This window comes from Hylaeus anthracinus, unplaced genomic scaffold (assembly GCF_026225885.1).
Source record: "Hylaeus anthracinus isolate JK02 unplaced genomic scaffold, UHH_iyHylAnth1.0_haploid 12001, whole genome shotgun sequence".
NCBI lineage: Eukaryota > Metazoa > Arthropoda > Insecta > Hymenoptera > Colletidae > Hylaeus > Hylaeus anthracinus.
This window is the reverse complement of record NW_026534348.1, coordinates 22,032,857-22,047,259: the sequence shown is the minus strand read 5'-3', so window position 1 is coordinate 22,047,259 and position 14,403 is coordinate 22,032,857. Positions and strand designations below refer to the sequence as shown.

The window sequence follows — 14,403 nt, the reverse complement described above, 5'->3', positions numbered from 1 at the left end:
TTATTGTATTAGAATAAAATTCACAAGTATGCACAATTTAAATTTTAATAAATAAAGTGGGAAAATGTACAAAGAGATCCACTATTGGTAACGCACAATTTATTGTATTATAATTTCAGTTTCAGTCCTTTTCTATTAAGTTTTCAAAAGCACGCACAATCCATGTCAGAAAGTCTTGTTGCAAGAAACCAAATGTCACAAATCCAAACTGACAGGTTATACAGGTTAGAAATGGTTAGAAATGAACGAGCGGCATGAGTGCCAGCCATGTTACAATTCCGACCGACGAGCCTTGCCGACTGATTCCGAGAGTCAACGAATCGACGAATGGCCTTAGCTCCTATTGGCTAAGTGTTGACGAAAGAAAAATTCCTTGTCAAAGGAAAAGAAAAATGCTGCCGTTTTGACACATTCATGATATGATATTACGATATCTCTGTCGTTCGTGGACCGATTTTATTGATTTTGGTTTTATTCGAAACCTTATGTGCGATTTGCATTAGAAAAATGCCTTTAGATTTAGAAAATACAGCAAGCGTGACGAGATATTAATGACAGAAGTTTCGGGTTAGGTTGGAATCGCGTTTTCTCGAGTAAAAGATACGCGGTAGCACCAGCGCCAGGCATATACGAGGAGGCTATTTTGTCATATACTTGGCGTTGAGACGCTACCGCGACTCTAGATTAGATTTAAATACAGTAAAATCTTTATTAAGAAATTTTTTAGACGCCACGTCACTAAAAAGAACTTCCGGGTTCGAAATTTGTAGGCATATAATTTGTATAGGCGTTTAATTTAATTCATTTAAAATCAAATTGTTTTTATTGATTATGATTACCCAGATAGCACCGGACGTCCCATTGACGTCCATTTTATGTCCAGTTTACGTCAAAACGTCTGACGTTCGTTGTCGGACGTTCGGCCGGAACGTCCTACGAACGTCCATGGGACCTAAATTTTGGACGTCCCAGGGATGTCCGCTCTGAACTTTCTACATTTAGGGAAAAATACTTTTTTTTAAACAAAATAAATATTATTTATTAATATTCTTTATAATATAATATTTATTCAATATGTAGAACAGAATATTTTTTTCCGAATATAAAATACACTATTTACAATTGTAAATTAATATTAATTAATATTATTATCCCAGATAGCACCGGACGTCTCATGGACGTACAGAGAACGTACAGAAAACGTTCTGGGAATGTCCAGCACCGGATGTTCCATGGACGTACATAAGACGTTCCTGTTCCTGTGCTATCTGGGTATACAATCATTATTTAATATTCGCAACAGAATATTTTTTTCCGTAGATAAAACACATATTTATCTGATATTCGCAACAGAATATATGTTTGAACATGTAAAACAAAATGTTTATTCAATATTAGGAATACAATATTTTTTTACATATATGTATGTACGTATATATCCCTTCACGCAAAGAAAAATTAAAAAAACTACTTTATTTAATATCTAAATATGTAACAGTAGAATATACCCAGATAGCACAGAGACGTCCCTGTACGTCCATTAGACGTCCGGTACTGGACGTTCGGGACGTCCTTTGAACGTCCAGATAACGTCCCAGTTACATTGCAGGAAGTCCCTGGGACGTCCGGCGTGGACATTCTATGTGCGTCCCTGGGACATCCGATGTGGACATTCCCAGAACGTTTTCTGCACGTTTTCTGTACGTCCATGGGACGTCCGGTGCTATCTGGGATAATAATATTAATTAATTAATTAATTAATATTAATTAACAATTGTAAATAGTGTATTTTATATTCGGAAAAAAATATTCTGTTCTACATATTGAATAAATATTATATTATAAATAATATTTATTTTGTTAAAAAAAAAAGTATTTTTCCCTAAATCTAGAAAGTTCAGAGCGGACATCCCTGGGACGTACAAAATTTAGGTCCCATGGACGTCCTAAGGACGTCCAACAACGGACGTCGGACGTTTGGACGTAAACTGGACATAAAATGGACGTCCATGGGACGTCCGGTGCTATCTGGGTATTTATTATGTATATGCAACAGTAAGATATATTTTCTTTATAGTATATGTTCACATACTCATTACAGCTTTTTGCAGGATGAACCATTAACAAATATGCATATTAGCATGAAGTAGTTATTTAATATACATAAAAAGCTCACTATACATATAATATATTGTAACACACGCATAACGTATATAGATACACATGTAGGTACATTAACGATTGACCAGGCATTCTATATAGATACAATAATTTGTATCAGTATCTCTGACATACGTTATTTAATAAATCTGTATAATTGATGAACAAACACGTACAATAGCCGAAATAACAAATTCTCTTTAAAAACGTACATTTTTAATTGCTTAAAAGCATGAAGTTATCCTGTACAAATTCTGGATTTATATTTCATTCTGTAACACTTTATTGATATTAGAAATGCCGCGACCCTAAAAGAGATTTATTTTTCTGAACTTATAATACTCAGTGTTCGATTTTTTTTATCTCATACTAATTAAGTTTAATCTGTATATTTTTAGTTTTCGAAAGTAAATATTTTATGTGAAAAACTGTAGCATCGCAAAAGGATTTGTTATATAATTGACGTAGTTTGCGAATATTTTATATAAAAATTATTGAGTTAAAAATCAAAAAACATTTGTCATATAAATAGCAAAGTATGTTTAATAAATTTATTACATAACTGTTGGGTTTTTATTAATTGGTAGAATTGTTGAATTCTAATCTCAAAGTTAGCGCGTTAGGCGAATGTGTGAATGCGTTTTGTTTTATGGATCCATGTGGCGCTGACCGGAAGGATCTTCCTTCATTCGTATATTTGGTGCTGCACATAGCACTGGATAGAAAGCACGTGTGTATTTTACCTCCTAATAAAACCTACCAAAGCACGTGTATATTCTACCAATTAATAAAAACCCACCAATAACGATAAAGCTCATTGTAAGTACTAAAGTTCTCAGAAGTAGTTTAGGGCAAGCCCCACACGGAAAGCTAAATAATAAAATATTTATAAAGACCAAGCTGAATCTCACTTAGCCTTACAAGTAATAATTTCTAATTTTATAATTTTATTGACAAATTTGGAACCATTACACATCTTGATTATGACATTAAATTATTGCAATACAATTGAATAGCCAGTTTATTAAAGTATTCTTTCATAAATTCTACGATTTCATGAGTATTTCTTACTCCATTACATCTGAATTAAGCCAAAAAATGAATACTTTTGTAAACAAGTATTTGCGAATGAAATATTTTATCGAAATTGACTCCTATACTTAGAACCATCCACTAATAAAAATGATAAAAGTCTGTCAGTCTTCTTTTAGTATGTTCTTTATATATTTTACAAACATAAGTCATCTTTAAACAAAATCATGACACATGTGACACCTTAGTCCATTACTTATTCTTAAATTTAATTACAGACACATTACACACGTCTTGTATTTTAGAAGCTTGAAAGCATTATCCAGGGAATAATAAAGTTAATACTACCTTCTTTTTTCATGCAAAATTAATTCATTCGTCCCTGTATATTTAATGCAACAGTAATATTTTATTTTAAAATTTAAGTTTCTGTAAAGTTTTTTGTTTAACAAATTTGAGAATCTGTGGTAACATTAATACATTCTCAATAAAAGCAATATTATGAACATTGAACTGTAATACAAAATTATATAAAAAACTTATAATACTTTGTTCGAATATTGAAATATAGAAAATTGACCTATGAAATGTATTAAACTAGATATAAAATTAAGAACAAGATTATTTGTATTATATCTTATGGTATACAAAAATTAATATCATTGATAAATGATACATAAACAGTTTTTTAATTTATGAGAAAAAAAACATAAATACATGAAATAATACAAAAGATTTTTTAAAAAGAATTATATACTAAAAATATGTAAAAATGCATTTATAGATATGTAAATGCAAGTCTAACAATGTAATACTTTATCAGTTTAGTTGCCACGTTAAAGTTTCATTTATAATCATAAAGAGTAGCTTGTACTGTTCATAAAACATGACAATTAAAACTCATTGTAAGATATAAAAGAATAAGCGATTTGGCATCTGAAGTCTTACTCATATCACAATGGATACAGTGTACATATTACATGCCTAACTGATACAGGAAGCCCAATGAATGTTAATAATACACAGATATACGAATAATTATCTTAAGACTATTTTAAACACAGCCAATAACACATCAGTTACACACGATCATAGTTCTATATAGGACACAAGTTACACACAAATAAGTAACTTCATCAATTCAAAATATAGAGGAGTATATGTCACATCAGGATAGCTTGTGTCAACAGTATCTTCTAATAAAACAAAAATATCACGACCATATATCTCAATTGTAAAACATATGCATGTAAGTATTTATGTATGTATGTACAAAGAAGTAGCGGAATAGATGAGCGCTACGATGCATAGTCAGGTTTTTGAAAACGGAAAGACCGGCGTCGTGTGAAATCAAACGGAGCATGTGGACGTCCTGTTTAATAAAACTCTTTAACTAATTAATTGTGTTTTCCCTCGTATCCCACTCGTCCATCCTCACACAATGAAGTAATGCTGATGATGGAGATGGAGGTAGCGATGGCGACGGTGGTGGTCTTGTAAAAATTTCTATTTCATTACAGTGGAATTGACATACTGTACTAGATGTACTTAAAGTAGATTCTGACCACATTCCTCTTCCTTTAGCTTTTCTTCTAATTCTACTATTATCTGTACTTGTTTCAGGCACATTTCTAGGCTTATTTTTACGAAGGTACTTCCATAATACATTTAATCTGCGATCGTTAATTGTTACAAAATTATATTTGTGAAAATACAAGTATTTTCTTTTCTTGACTATTCAAATGAAAATGTAAAATTATATATTGAGACATTTACCTTGGATACTGAAACTGGGCAAAATGAGCCGAAGGACCGATAACCGCTAACATCGGACATAAAAAGAATGTAGCATATAACCAACTTATGCCCATTACAAGTAATAAAAATATACCAATTTGGATATATGCCAGTACACAAGACGGTAACATGAGAGCTCCAGCAGCTCCACTCGTAAGAGAAGCCATCAAAGTTGGGCCACCCATTTGTGTGAGAGCCGTTTTCACTCTATCTTTTCTCTCTTTAGAATTGCACGCTCTATAGCTTACTACATAATGTAAACTAAAATCTATGGCTAAACCTAAAAAACATACACATATGATTATTATATATTTTGCAAAGAATAATGTTAATATGTTTGTAAATACCTATTGCTGTTGACACGGCAACACTTTCTAAAACATTCAACTTCCAACCAAATAGTATCAGACCAGCAACTGTTACTATAATTGCTGCTCCAATTGTTATAATTGCATATAGACTAATAAGAGGATTAAGTGTTACAAAGGCCAATACTGTAAGGGCTAAGATCAATGAAACTCCCATTGCCCAAAGAGTACCTTCATATAACGTCCGCTGCAATTCATAAAATTCTAATTTACTAACAAACCAACCACCTCGCATACCCAATGGTGCATTTTTTAGTTGATCTTGCATCCAAGTTTCCACCTACAAAAATACAGTTACCTGATTATTTTTAAAATTCATGTTTTACATAGTAGTTACCAATTTTAAACATTTTTTAAAAGTATATAAGATAAAGGTGAAATTATGTTTTTTATATATGTACCTGATGAAAGAATTGATCCATACTCGAGAAGGAAAGACTGTAGTTATATACACTGTCATATTCAACAATTAAAACTTTAATTTTAGCCATTGGTCTTATCACTGAATTAGTCTCATTTGAAAATTGTACATGTGTGAGATTTGCTTCGTTTAAAAATTTTAGACCACCAGTAACGCCATTACGAGCCCATAAGTACGAAGGTGTGCGATATAATTCTGCATTAGCTTCAGCTGCGCATTGTTGCAACACGCTAGAATTATATGGAAATGTACTGCTTTCACAACATGGCATATAGTTAATGTGCGAGTTGATGGGATCTTCGCAACGTCTTTTCATCCAATTACGTAATGATTCGATAAAACAATTGGATAGTAAAGGTCCTAAGGTATCACGATAGAAAGGCTGAGCTCGCAAGTTATGGCAAAATCGTTCCAACCATAATTGCGAGTCTGGATGTGATACGTCAAAAGATTCATCCCATTCTGGTGTACCTGTTAAATCAGGATTAAGATAGTTACCATTATCGATTGGTTTTATGCCCCATACAAATCTCAATGGTAATACATCTCCATTATCTATCTGAAATTATAAAGCCTTTTGTTAATTGCTTGAGAAATTTAATAAAACTGTTTTACAAAAAAATTGCTATAATAATTTGTACATACTGTTTCATGTTTCTCAAACCAGAATTTTTGAGAATATATCAAATCATACTGTTCAAATGTATGAGAACTATCAAATAATTGGAACTCAGCAGTATCTGGCAATTGTAAACCTGGGTAGTGGAAAACAGTAAAACAACAAAATGCTGCCATGCTACCCAAACTTAATAACCAATACCACCGGAAATTAATTACTGTTTTCGTTAGGAAGTTATTAAATCCTAGCGATATTTTGTGTCCAAATAGTCGTGCAGGTCGAATAATTTTTCGTACTACATAATTTGCAGGTGATAAAACGTTCAAGTTGAACTTTTCTGATAATACTACACATGCTGGCAACCAAGTAATCATCAAAAAGAAATTCGCGATAACAGTCATTCCTGAAAATAAGCTACAAATTCGATTTATTAATAAGATATAGTTTATATAATACTTTGAAGCAGTTATTACATAAGTAAGTATATACCTGAAACAGTTGATAGCAGTAACATTACTAACAACCGATGCAAAGAAGGCCACTGCAGTAGTTAAAGATGTAACAAACATAGATGGAACAGCATGTTTCATTGTCTCCTGCACTAGTCTTACTAATCCATCGTTAGATAATTTTTGTTCTCTTCCCCTCTCCCAAATTTTGCAATATATAAATACGTCATCTGCTCCTATTCCTTGAAAATAAATGAAATTATATTTTTTGCATATTCTGTTATTAAATACATTATTTTAAATTGTACTTATATATATTCTACATATCCTTACCTACAGCAACGACAATTGCCAACAGATTCATGAATGGAAAGAAGTGAATATGCAGAACTAAAGTGTACAATGCATATGAAATGCCAAGACTGAAAATTACTGCAATAATTGTTGTTACAGTTAATAACAAAGAGCCAGTATATGCCCATATGCAAACTGTTACAAATGCAAAACCAATAAGTAACAGAACAGAGTCTGATACCAACAATCGATCAAATAATGTACTTTTTAAACCTAACTGCATCCCTTTGATACAGAATTTTCCATAAGATAAGCCATCATTGTTTAATTCTTTATAAAAATTTAAAGTAGCCGAGCTCTCAGCAATTGGCAGAAATATCATGACATATTTCAATGTTGAATTAAACTTGGTTTGATTGTTATGTTGCTGAGTTTGCTGCTTCTATAACAAACATATTAAAAATTTTATTACAAAATATTTCAGTATAAATAGCAATTTTGTATCATATAATAATTAAGTGCCTTACATGATCTGGTATAAATTCAATATCTAATAAATAATGTAGCAAATGATAAGCTGCATTACGTGTATAACATTCGCTTGGAACATGCCTTTGACAATTTAAATCTTCTGCACAGTTTGATGTCAAGCGAAGGTTTTGATAAAAATAAATGCATCTTTGTAAAAGAGTTTCTACTCGACTAAGATCATTTTCTGTTACACCCAAACAGGAACTTCGATTAGATAAAAATGCAACGTAATTTGCTGGAGACCAGCTCCTACAACATTTTTGTTCTTGACCATTATGTTCTGTTTGCATTTGACATAAAGAAGGAAAGTGAGCATTTGATCGTAATTCTGCATCGATATAACATTGTGCTAATACACCCTCCATCGACCATAAATTTGTATCTTCAGAGTTTCTGCCAATAACGACACGTGCATACGCAGAAGATGGTGAATTACAAAAGAAATTCTCATTGTCAATATGGTCTTGACTTTTATAGTCCTTTACCACATTTAATTTATTTTTGTTTTTCAACTCTAACAATTCTTCCCATTTGTTTTTAGCATCAATTTGATCTGTTTCTGATCTTTTATCAGTTACTTGTTTTTGATATTTTTTCCCCCCTTTTTTCTTGTTTTTAGGTTTCTTCCTAATAATACCCTGGTTGATCCAGCTATGATTTTGTATGTTTACAGGATTCTGTAAATTCTAAAATGTATTGCAATGAATTACTTTATTATTAATTTATTACTTACATAAACATTTAATATCAAGGTCAATTCTTTGATTACTAATGTCCCAATCCAACATCCAATTTAAACATTACCTTCTAAATGATAATAGAAATTAAAAACAGATGGAGCCTAAGAATTTAAATTTAGAAGAATATATATTGAACCTAGATAAAATTAAATTTTATTACATAATATTATTATTGAATTACTGTCAAACATAACTGTAGTCACAGATTTCTTAAAAATAGACTTTCTTTACTTTTAAACTGAGATACATTAATTGTTTTATTGATTAATTTTTAAAACTTTTCGTTTTTTTTTGTTCAAATAACCCTAGGAAGATGTACTTTGACTCAATACATTGTTTGCTTTATAAAACCAATCCTACTTAATATAATGTATTGATTTATATTTCTTGATAGAATTACCTGTTGATTTAATTGGCGCACATAATTATAATATTCTAAAGGATTGTCAGTGAGCTGTCCTCTTGGTTTACTTGTTTCCATCAAATTTTGCCAAGCAATAAGCCGTTGTGCTAGCATTGTACCTCTTGCTTGAAAGCCCTTAACAAAAATAAAACATAAATTAAACAAGAAATATACATACATGTACACCAATTGTTTGTAATTTATATATACTTACTAACTGAGGATCAGAGAAGTCTGGGAACTTTTTGACAGCCAAAGGAACAATCAAACATGTCGAAGAGAATATGAGTATGACCATTAGAATGGTATAAGGATGATGAGCTATTACACGAGAAAACAACCACACTTCCATTTTTGATAATTATATTTTATCTTTCTCTTAACTTAGGTCATACTTTCTCGTAAATTATAGTAATGTAGAACAAATAATATAAAAACAATATCGTCGCAATTGTGGTCCAAGTTATAAGTTGTCATAGCATCATTTAATACTTCGTACAGTTGTACCCTTTTCTTGCATTAGTTTCCATTGGATTTATAATTTGTTCGTTTAATCACTTCGTATACTTGTATCAAATTGTATATTAGATATAAATGTAACAGAAATCATAAATTTATTGCCGCTCTACTCGAACATAGACTTTTGCACAATGCTTTATAAATGAGTATAATTTTTTTTATAAGAAATGCCCCGATATAATTTCTTAATTTAAAAGCAACTTGGACCTCCCACTTAAAGGGGTGACATACACGTGTTTACATCGGCAATAACAGGCAGTAACAAATGGAACAATCCATGGAACTAAGAATATGTAATGAAGCACATATACGTAACTTGCAGTGGCGTAAGACAAATTTTCAGAAATTTGCATTTTATATTCACTTTTTGAGTAAAAATACACGACGAATTTAAAACAATGTCTTTATTTATCGTATGTCTCTAAATACTTATGTACATATTTCATCAAATAATATTTTGAAGTGTTTATATTTTGTTACTATGCATTATGCAATAAAAAATAATACTGCAATATTAGATCAATCGATTAAAAGCATCACTATCCTACTGTATTAATTTTAACTCTTATCATTTTGAATAACACTCATCATAACGTATTTTGGAAATTGTAATTTTGAAATATTAAATTTAATTTATATTATTATTTCCTTATAACTTGTTTTCGTTTAAAAAAAATACTAAAAACAATACACAGATGTCAAGAGTAAAGTTATTTATTTATAACTATTGGTTACAAAATAAAATAGTTTTGAATGATCTAGAAATATTATCTGGTGACATCACATGAGAGCATCTTTTCTCGTTATCTTTTCTTCACTTCGATTCGTAGATCCATGTATACAGGCCGTATCTACGAGTACATATGGTCGAACGTGGTGTTACCAATGAAGACAAACTGGCGCCACCAACGGAGAGTAGGCGAACTACTAGATAGTTTTTCCCGTTTTTCGGGCACAATAATGAAAAGAACATATAATAATTATACATTTCGTCATTAGGGGAAGTAAATCTATCGTCTCGCCAAGCGTTTTTTACTTAATTTTTAATAGTTTTACAATATAAAGAAGAAATCACAAATTGTCCAAGGAGCGTGATATCTTTGATGAAGAAAGGAGATAAACTAAGAAGAATTGGAGAAACTAATATGAACGAACGTAGTAGTAGAAGTCATACCATATTTAAAATTATAAGTTCACTTCGAGCCAAGTGTGTTTTAGAATACACTGTTTCGACAAATGTATATTTCCCACTTAGACAATCGAAAGCAGAGAAGTTGAAGGAGATTCGGAGGATGCTATACAAATCTCGCAATCGAATCTAGTAGATCTCGCTGGTTCTGAAAGGGCATGCCAAATGGGAGCAACAGGGGAAAGATTTAAAGAAGGACGACACATTAACATGTCTCTGTCAACCCTAGAATTAGTAATCATGCAATTGAGCGAATCTCAAGATAGCCAGAAACATGTTAATTTTCGTGACAGTAAATTAATAGGACTGTTGCAGACTTCGCTTGGTGGTAATGCTATGACGGATATACTGTGCGCCGTGACTCCATTCGCGTGTTAGACAATTTACGAAAACTCGTATTTTCTCTACCAAGGCGTTCTCGTTACTAGATACTTCCCGTCGTAGCTCCTCGTTAGCAACTTTCAATGCGTCGATTTCATTCAAGAGCATTTCTTTTTCATTTTTCAATTCGCCGAGCGTAACAGTGAAATCCACGCTCCTCGTTTTGAGTTCGTGCATATCGTCTGGCAATCAGTGTCGATATGATTCTGTATTTGTTCTATTCTGCGTCTACTCTCACTCGAACGGTCCTTTGACTCGGTATTCGTTGCATCCGTGGTCTTCTCCTCCTGAACCTGGAACTCTGTAAACTCATTACACTTATCTTCGTACAGAATCGATAATTTATTATGATTTGCCTTTAACGTTTAAGCGAATCAAGTAACCGATTTTCTCCTGTAACGTTGTAACTATACCCGCGAGTACATCGCGGTTTTCTGTTTGTACAATATATTTTCGATATAATTTGTAGTCTCGATACTGTCGTTGAATGTTATCGACGTATCCCGTAATTGTTCACATTTAGGGCGATCGAAAACTTCCATTGGTTCTAATAAGTTATTGGCAAATTTAGTGTTCCCTTCAGAAAGTATCGTCATTTTCGCTTTCAATTCTGCAATTTCTGCCTTCAACGTGTTATTCTGCGATTTTAAATGATCCTCGCGATTCTCAACAGAATTCTCATTCATTAACTGAAATTGATTTATTTTGCTTTGCAATATATCGCATCGTTCCTTTAGCGTATCATTTTCTTCTATTTTGTCTATCAAATCCGTAGAAAGTTCGTTATTCTGTAATTCTAAACATTCGTTCTTTTGTGCGAGAACAGCTACTTCTTCCTTATAAATGCATTCGTGATTGTACAAGAGCGACTTACTTTCTTTGATACTTTTAAGCTTGTTATTCTTCTCTACGATAGTAGTCGATAATTCGATGTTCTCGGCTGTTAAGTTATCGATTTTATTTTGATACGTCGCAACAATTTGTTCCTCGCATCGAGTTTCCGTTATTCTGGAACGCGTGGACTTCAGTTCGTCGCTCAAAGCTTCCAAATTGCTTTCCAAATTAATTTTCTCCACTGTAATTGTGATTGTTTTTTGAAAGTCAAGCTCCGCCCTCTTTGCATTTTCTTGTTCTGTGGCTAATTTGTCAGCTATTTCCGTATTCTCAGTTTTCAGTAAAGAAATAATTTTTCGAAGAGTTTCTATATCCTGTTCGAGACTCTCAACGTTACATTTTGTTTGTTGACATATCAGTTACTTCTCCATAACTGTAAATTGACAGAGTTCCACATACTCCTTTGTTAAATCTTCGATACATTGTCGTAAAATATGTTTCTGCGTGGTAGGAGACATCTCATAACTTATCATTTGAGTTGCCTTGTCACATTTCTCTGGTGTTATATTAAGATTAATTTTTTCTGGTGTTATACTGTCCTTGGATCTAGCGATTAATACATCATCCATAAATGTAACACGATAATTACGTTTCGTGACGATCGATTCGTCGTCGCTGTCGGTAACATCTCCTCTACTTTCGCGAACTCTTCCACTTTCAAATAATTCTAATTCGAAATCGGCGAAAGCCGTTTGAAATGTTTGATTTATTTTATCGGCGGACTTAATGATACTCTTCCTGTTATGTGGCTTCTCGTAAGACACTTTTTTTATAGACGATAACTCAGTTGCAGGCTTAAAAGAAGGCAAATGTTGATTAAATAATCCCGAACCACCCCATGTTTGTCTCCGTTTAGATTTATACTTGAACGATTCTTGATTCGTAGTATCTCCAGACACGATTCGCATCTTCAACAATTCTATACGCTCTCCCAACAACTGATTGACGCCTTCTTTTTCCTGTAATTTCGACTCCATTGCTTTACCTTCTGCTACGCGATTTCCTGTTTTTATTCTCTGAAAAAGAAAATCAATTCACGGAATTACGAATCTATTTTATACAACCAGTTGCAGTAATTATTACGACACAAATTCGAGTTATAGACCTGTAATTCTGCTTGAAGTTTCGATAATTGTTTCGCGTATAGTTTCAAAAGTGCTGCATCGGACATAACTTCGTTAATTTCTGGTTTGTTTTTTACACTTTTAGCGCGACATGCGAACCTAAAAATTGACAAAATAAAATTAAGAATTTGTAACAATTAGGAATGGTAGGAATATATTACATTAATTATGATAGCAATGTACTAACGACAAAGTGCATTGAGTTTCTTCCAAAGCAGCTGGAGTCACGGCGCACAGTATATCCGTCATAGCATTACCGCCAAGCGAAGTCTGCAACAGTCCTATTAATTTACTGTCACGAAAATTAACATGTTTCTGGCTATCTTGAGATTCGCTCAATTGCATGATTACTAATTCTAGGGTTGACAGAGACATGTTAATGTGTCGTCCTTCTTTAAATCTTTCCCCTGTTGCTCCCATTTGTCATGCCCTTTCAGAACCAGCGAGATCTACTAGATTCGATTGCGAGATTTGTATAGCATCCTCCGAATCTCCTTCAACTTCTCTGCTTTCGATTGTCTAAGTGGGAAATATACATTTGTCGAAACAGTGTATTCTAAAACACACTTGGCTCGAAGTGAACTTATAATTCTAAATATGGTATGACTTCTACTACTACGTTCGTTCATATTAGTTTCTCCAATTCTTCTTAGTTTATCTCCTTCCTTCATCAAAGATATCACACTCTCTAGACAATTTGTGGACAAATTCTGGACTATTTGCCCGTTACCGTCCTCTTTAAGCTTCAAATCGGTATTATTTTTGTTCAATAAATTGTTGACTCTTTCGCTGTAAAGCTCCAAATATGATACTCTGAAAAATGAAAGTAATCTTTCATATAAAATTGATCAATTTAGTATTTATCTTCTTAACTACAAAATAACTAACGTATCAGTTTCCATGATAATAAGTATACCTTAATAAAAATTCCCTTTTGATAGTGTTTGCAATCCGCATCAAACATATAGTCAATCTGTGGACGTAATCTAATCAAATAAATTGCGGTAAGAATAAAATCAAGTTTTACCATTTAAAATCTTTACAGAAGCTGGATACGCACCGGAGCAAAATCCTCCATCTCCACGCTTTTTCATCTCCGGATCGGTCGAGACAACACAGTACCCTTGAACTACCCATTGTATCGTTTGATTCTCTTCTTTCTCGCGTTTTCTTAACGGTCTCACTCTAATCGCAACTTTAAGGGTGCGCAGGAGCCAGAGCCAAACTCCTAGTTGATTTCAGCGACAGTTGCGGAAAAAGTAGGTAACTCCGGGACAAGGACAGAGAGGGCGATACAACAATTGCAGAAGAGACGAGGACACGGCGATTAGGCTAGCATGATTTTTTTTCGAAGATATTGAAGCAAAGAAGCAATATTTTCTAATAATTCTGGTTTTAATATATTCGTTACACTTTGGCGGATGCGACTCCAAGGCGTGATTTTGCAATTTCGGCCTTAAAACTTTATAAACAATAGAAGTA

The 14,403-nt window shown here is 32.8% G+C and overlaps 2 protein-coding genes across 4 annotated transcripts; both read right to left on the bottom strand.

The window, feature by feature from the left end:
* Positions 1–1,357: 1,357 nt before the first annotated feature.
* LOC128891199 (protein dispatched) lies at positions 1,358–11,265 on the bottom strand. Of its 2 annotated transcripts, none has more exons than XM_054150518.1 (10): positions 9,029–11,265; positions 8,812–8,949; positions 7,668–8,357; positions 7,180–7,582; positions 6,887–7,088; positions 6,424–6,811; positions 5,759–6,337; positions 5,337–5,637; positions 4,969–5,269; positions 1,358–4,865 (listed from the first exon to the last, which is right to left on the bottom strand). In XM_054150518.1, exons 1-10 carry the CDS (start codon positions 9,164–9,166, stop codon positions 4,586–4,588), a joined length of 3,420 nt encoding a protein of 1,139 aa, XP_054006493.1. In that variant the 5' UTR covers positions 9,167–11,265; the 3' UTR covers positions 1,358–4,585. The 2 variants fall into 2 exon arrangements, with proteins under 2 accessions (XP_054006493.1, XP_054006494.1); XM_054150519.1 differs by having other exon boundaries at positions 7,668–8,348.
* An 8-nt stretch (positions 11,266–11,273) lies between these two features.
* LOC128891247 (centromere-associated protein E-like) lies at positions 11,274–14,146 on the bottom strand. 2 transcript variants are annotated; one of them, XM_054150636.1, is made up of 5 exons: positions 13,982–14,146; positions 13,838–13,907; positions 13,109–13,734; positions 12,903–13,020; positions 11,274–12,813 (listed from the first exon to the last, which is right to left on the bottom strand). In XM_054150636.1, exons 3-5 carry the CDS (start codon positions 13,339–13,341, stop codon positions 12,157–12,159), a joined length of 1,008 nt encoding a protein of 335 aa, XP_054006611.1. In that variant the 5' UTR covers positions 13,342–13,734; positions 13,838–13,907; positions 13,982–14,146; the 3' UTR covers positions 11,274–12,156. The 2 variants fall into 2 exon arrangements, with proteins under 2 accessions (XP_054006611.1, XP_054006612.1); XM_054150637.1 differs by having other exon boundaries at positions 13,838–13,894.
* Positions 14,147–14,403: the final 257 nt, after the last annotated feature.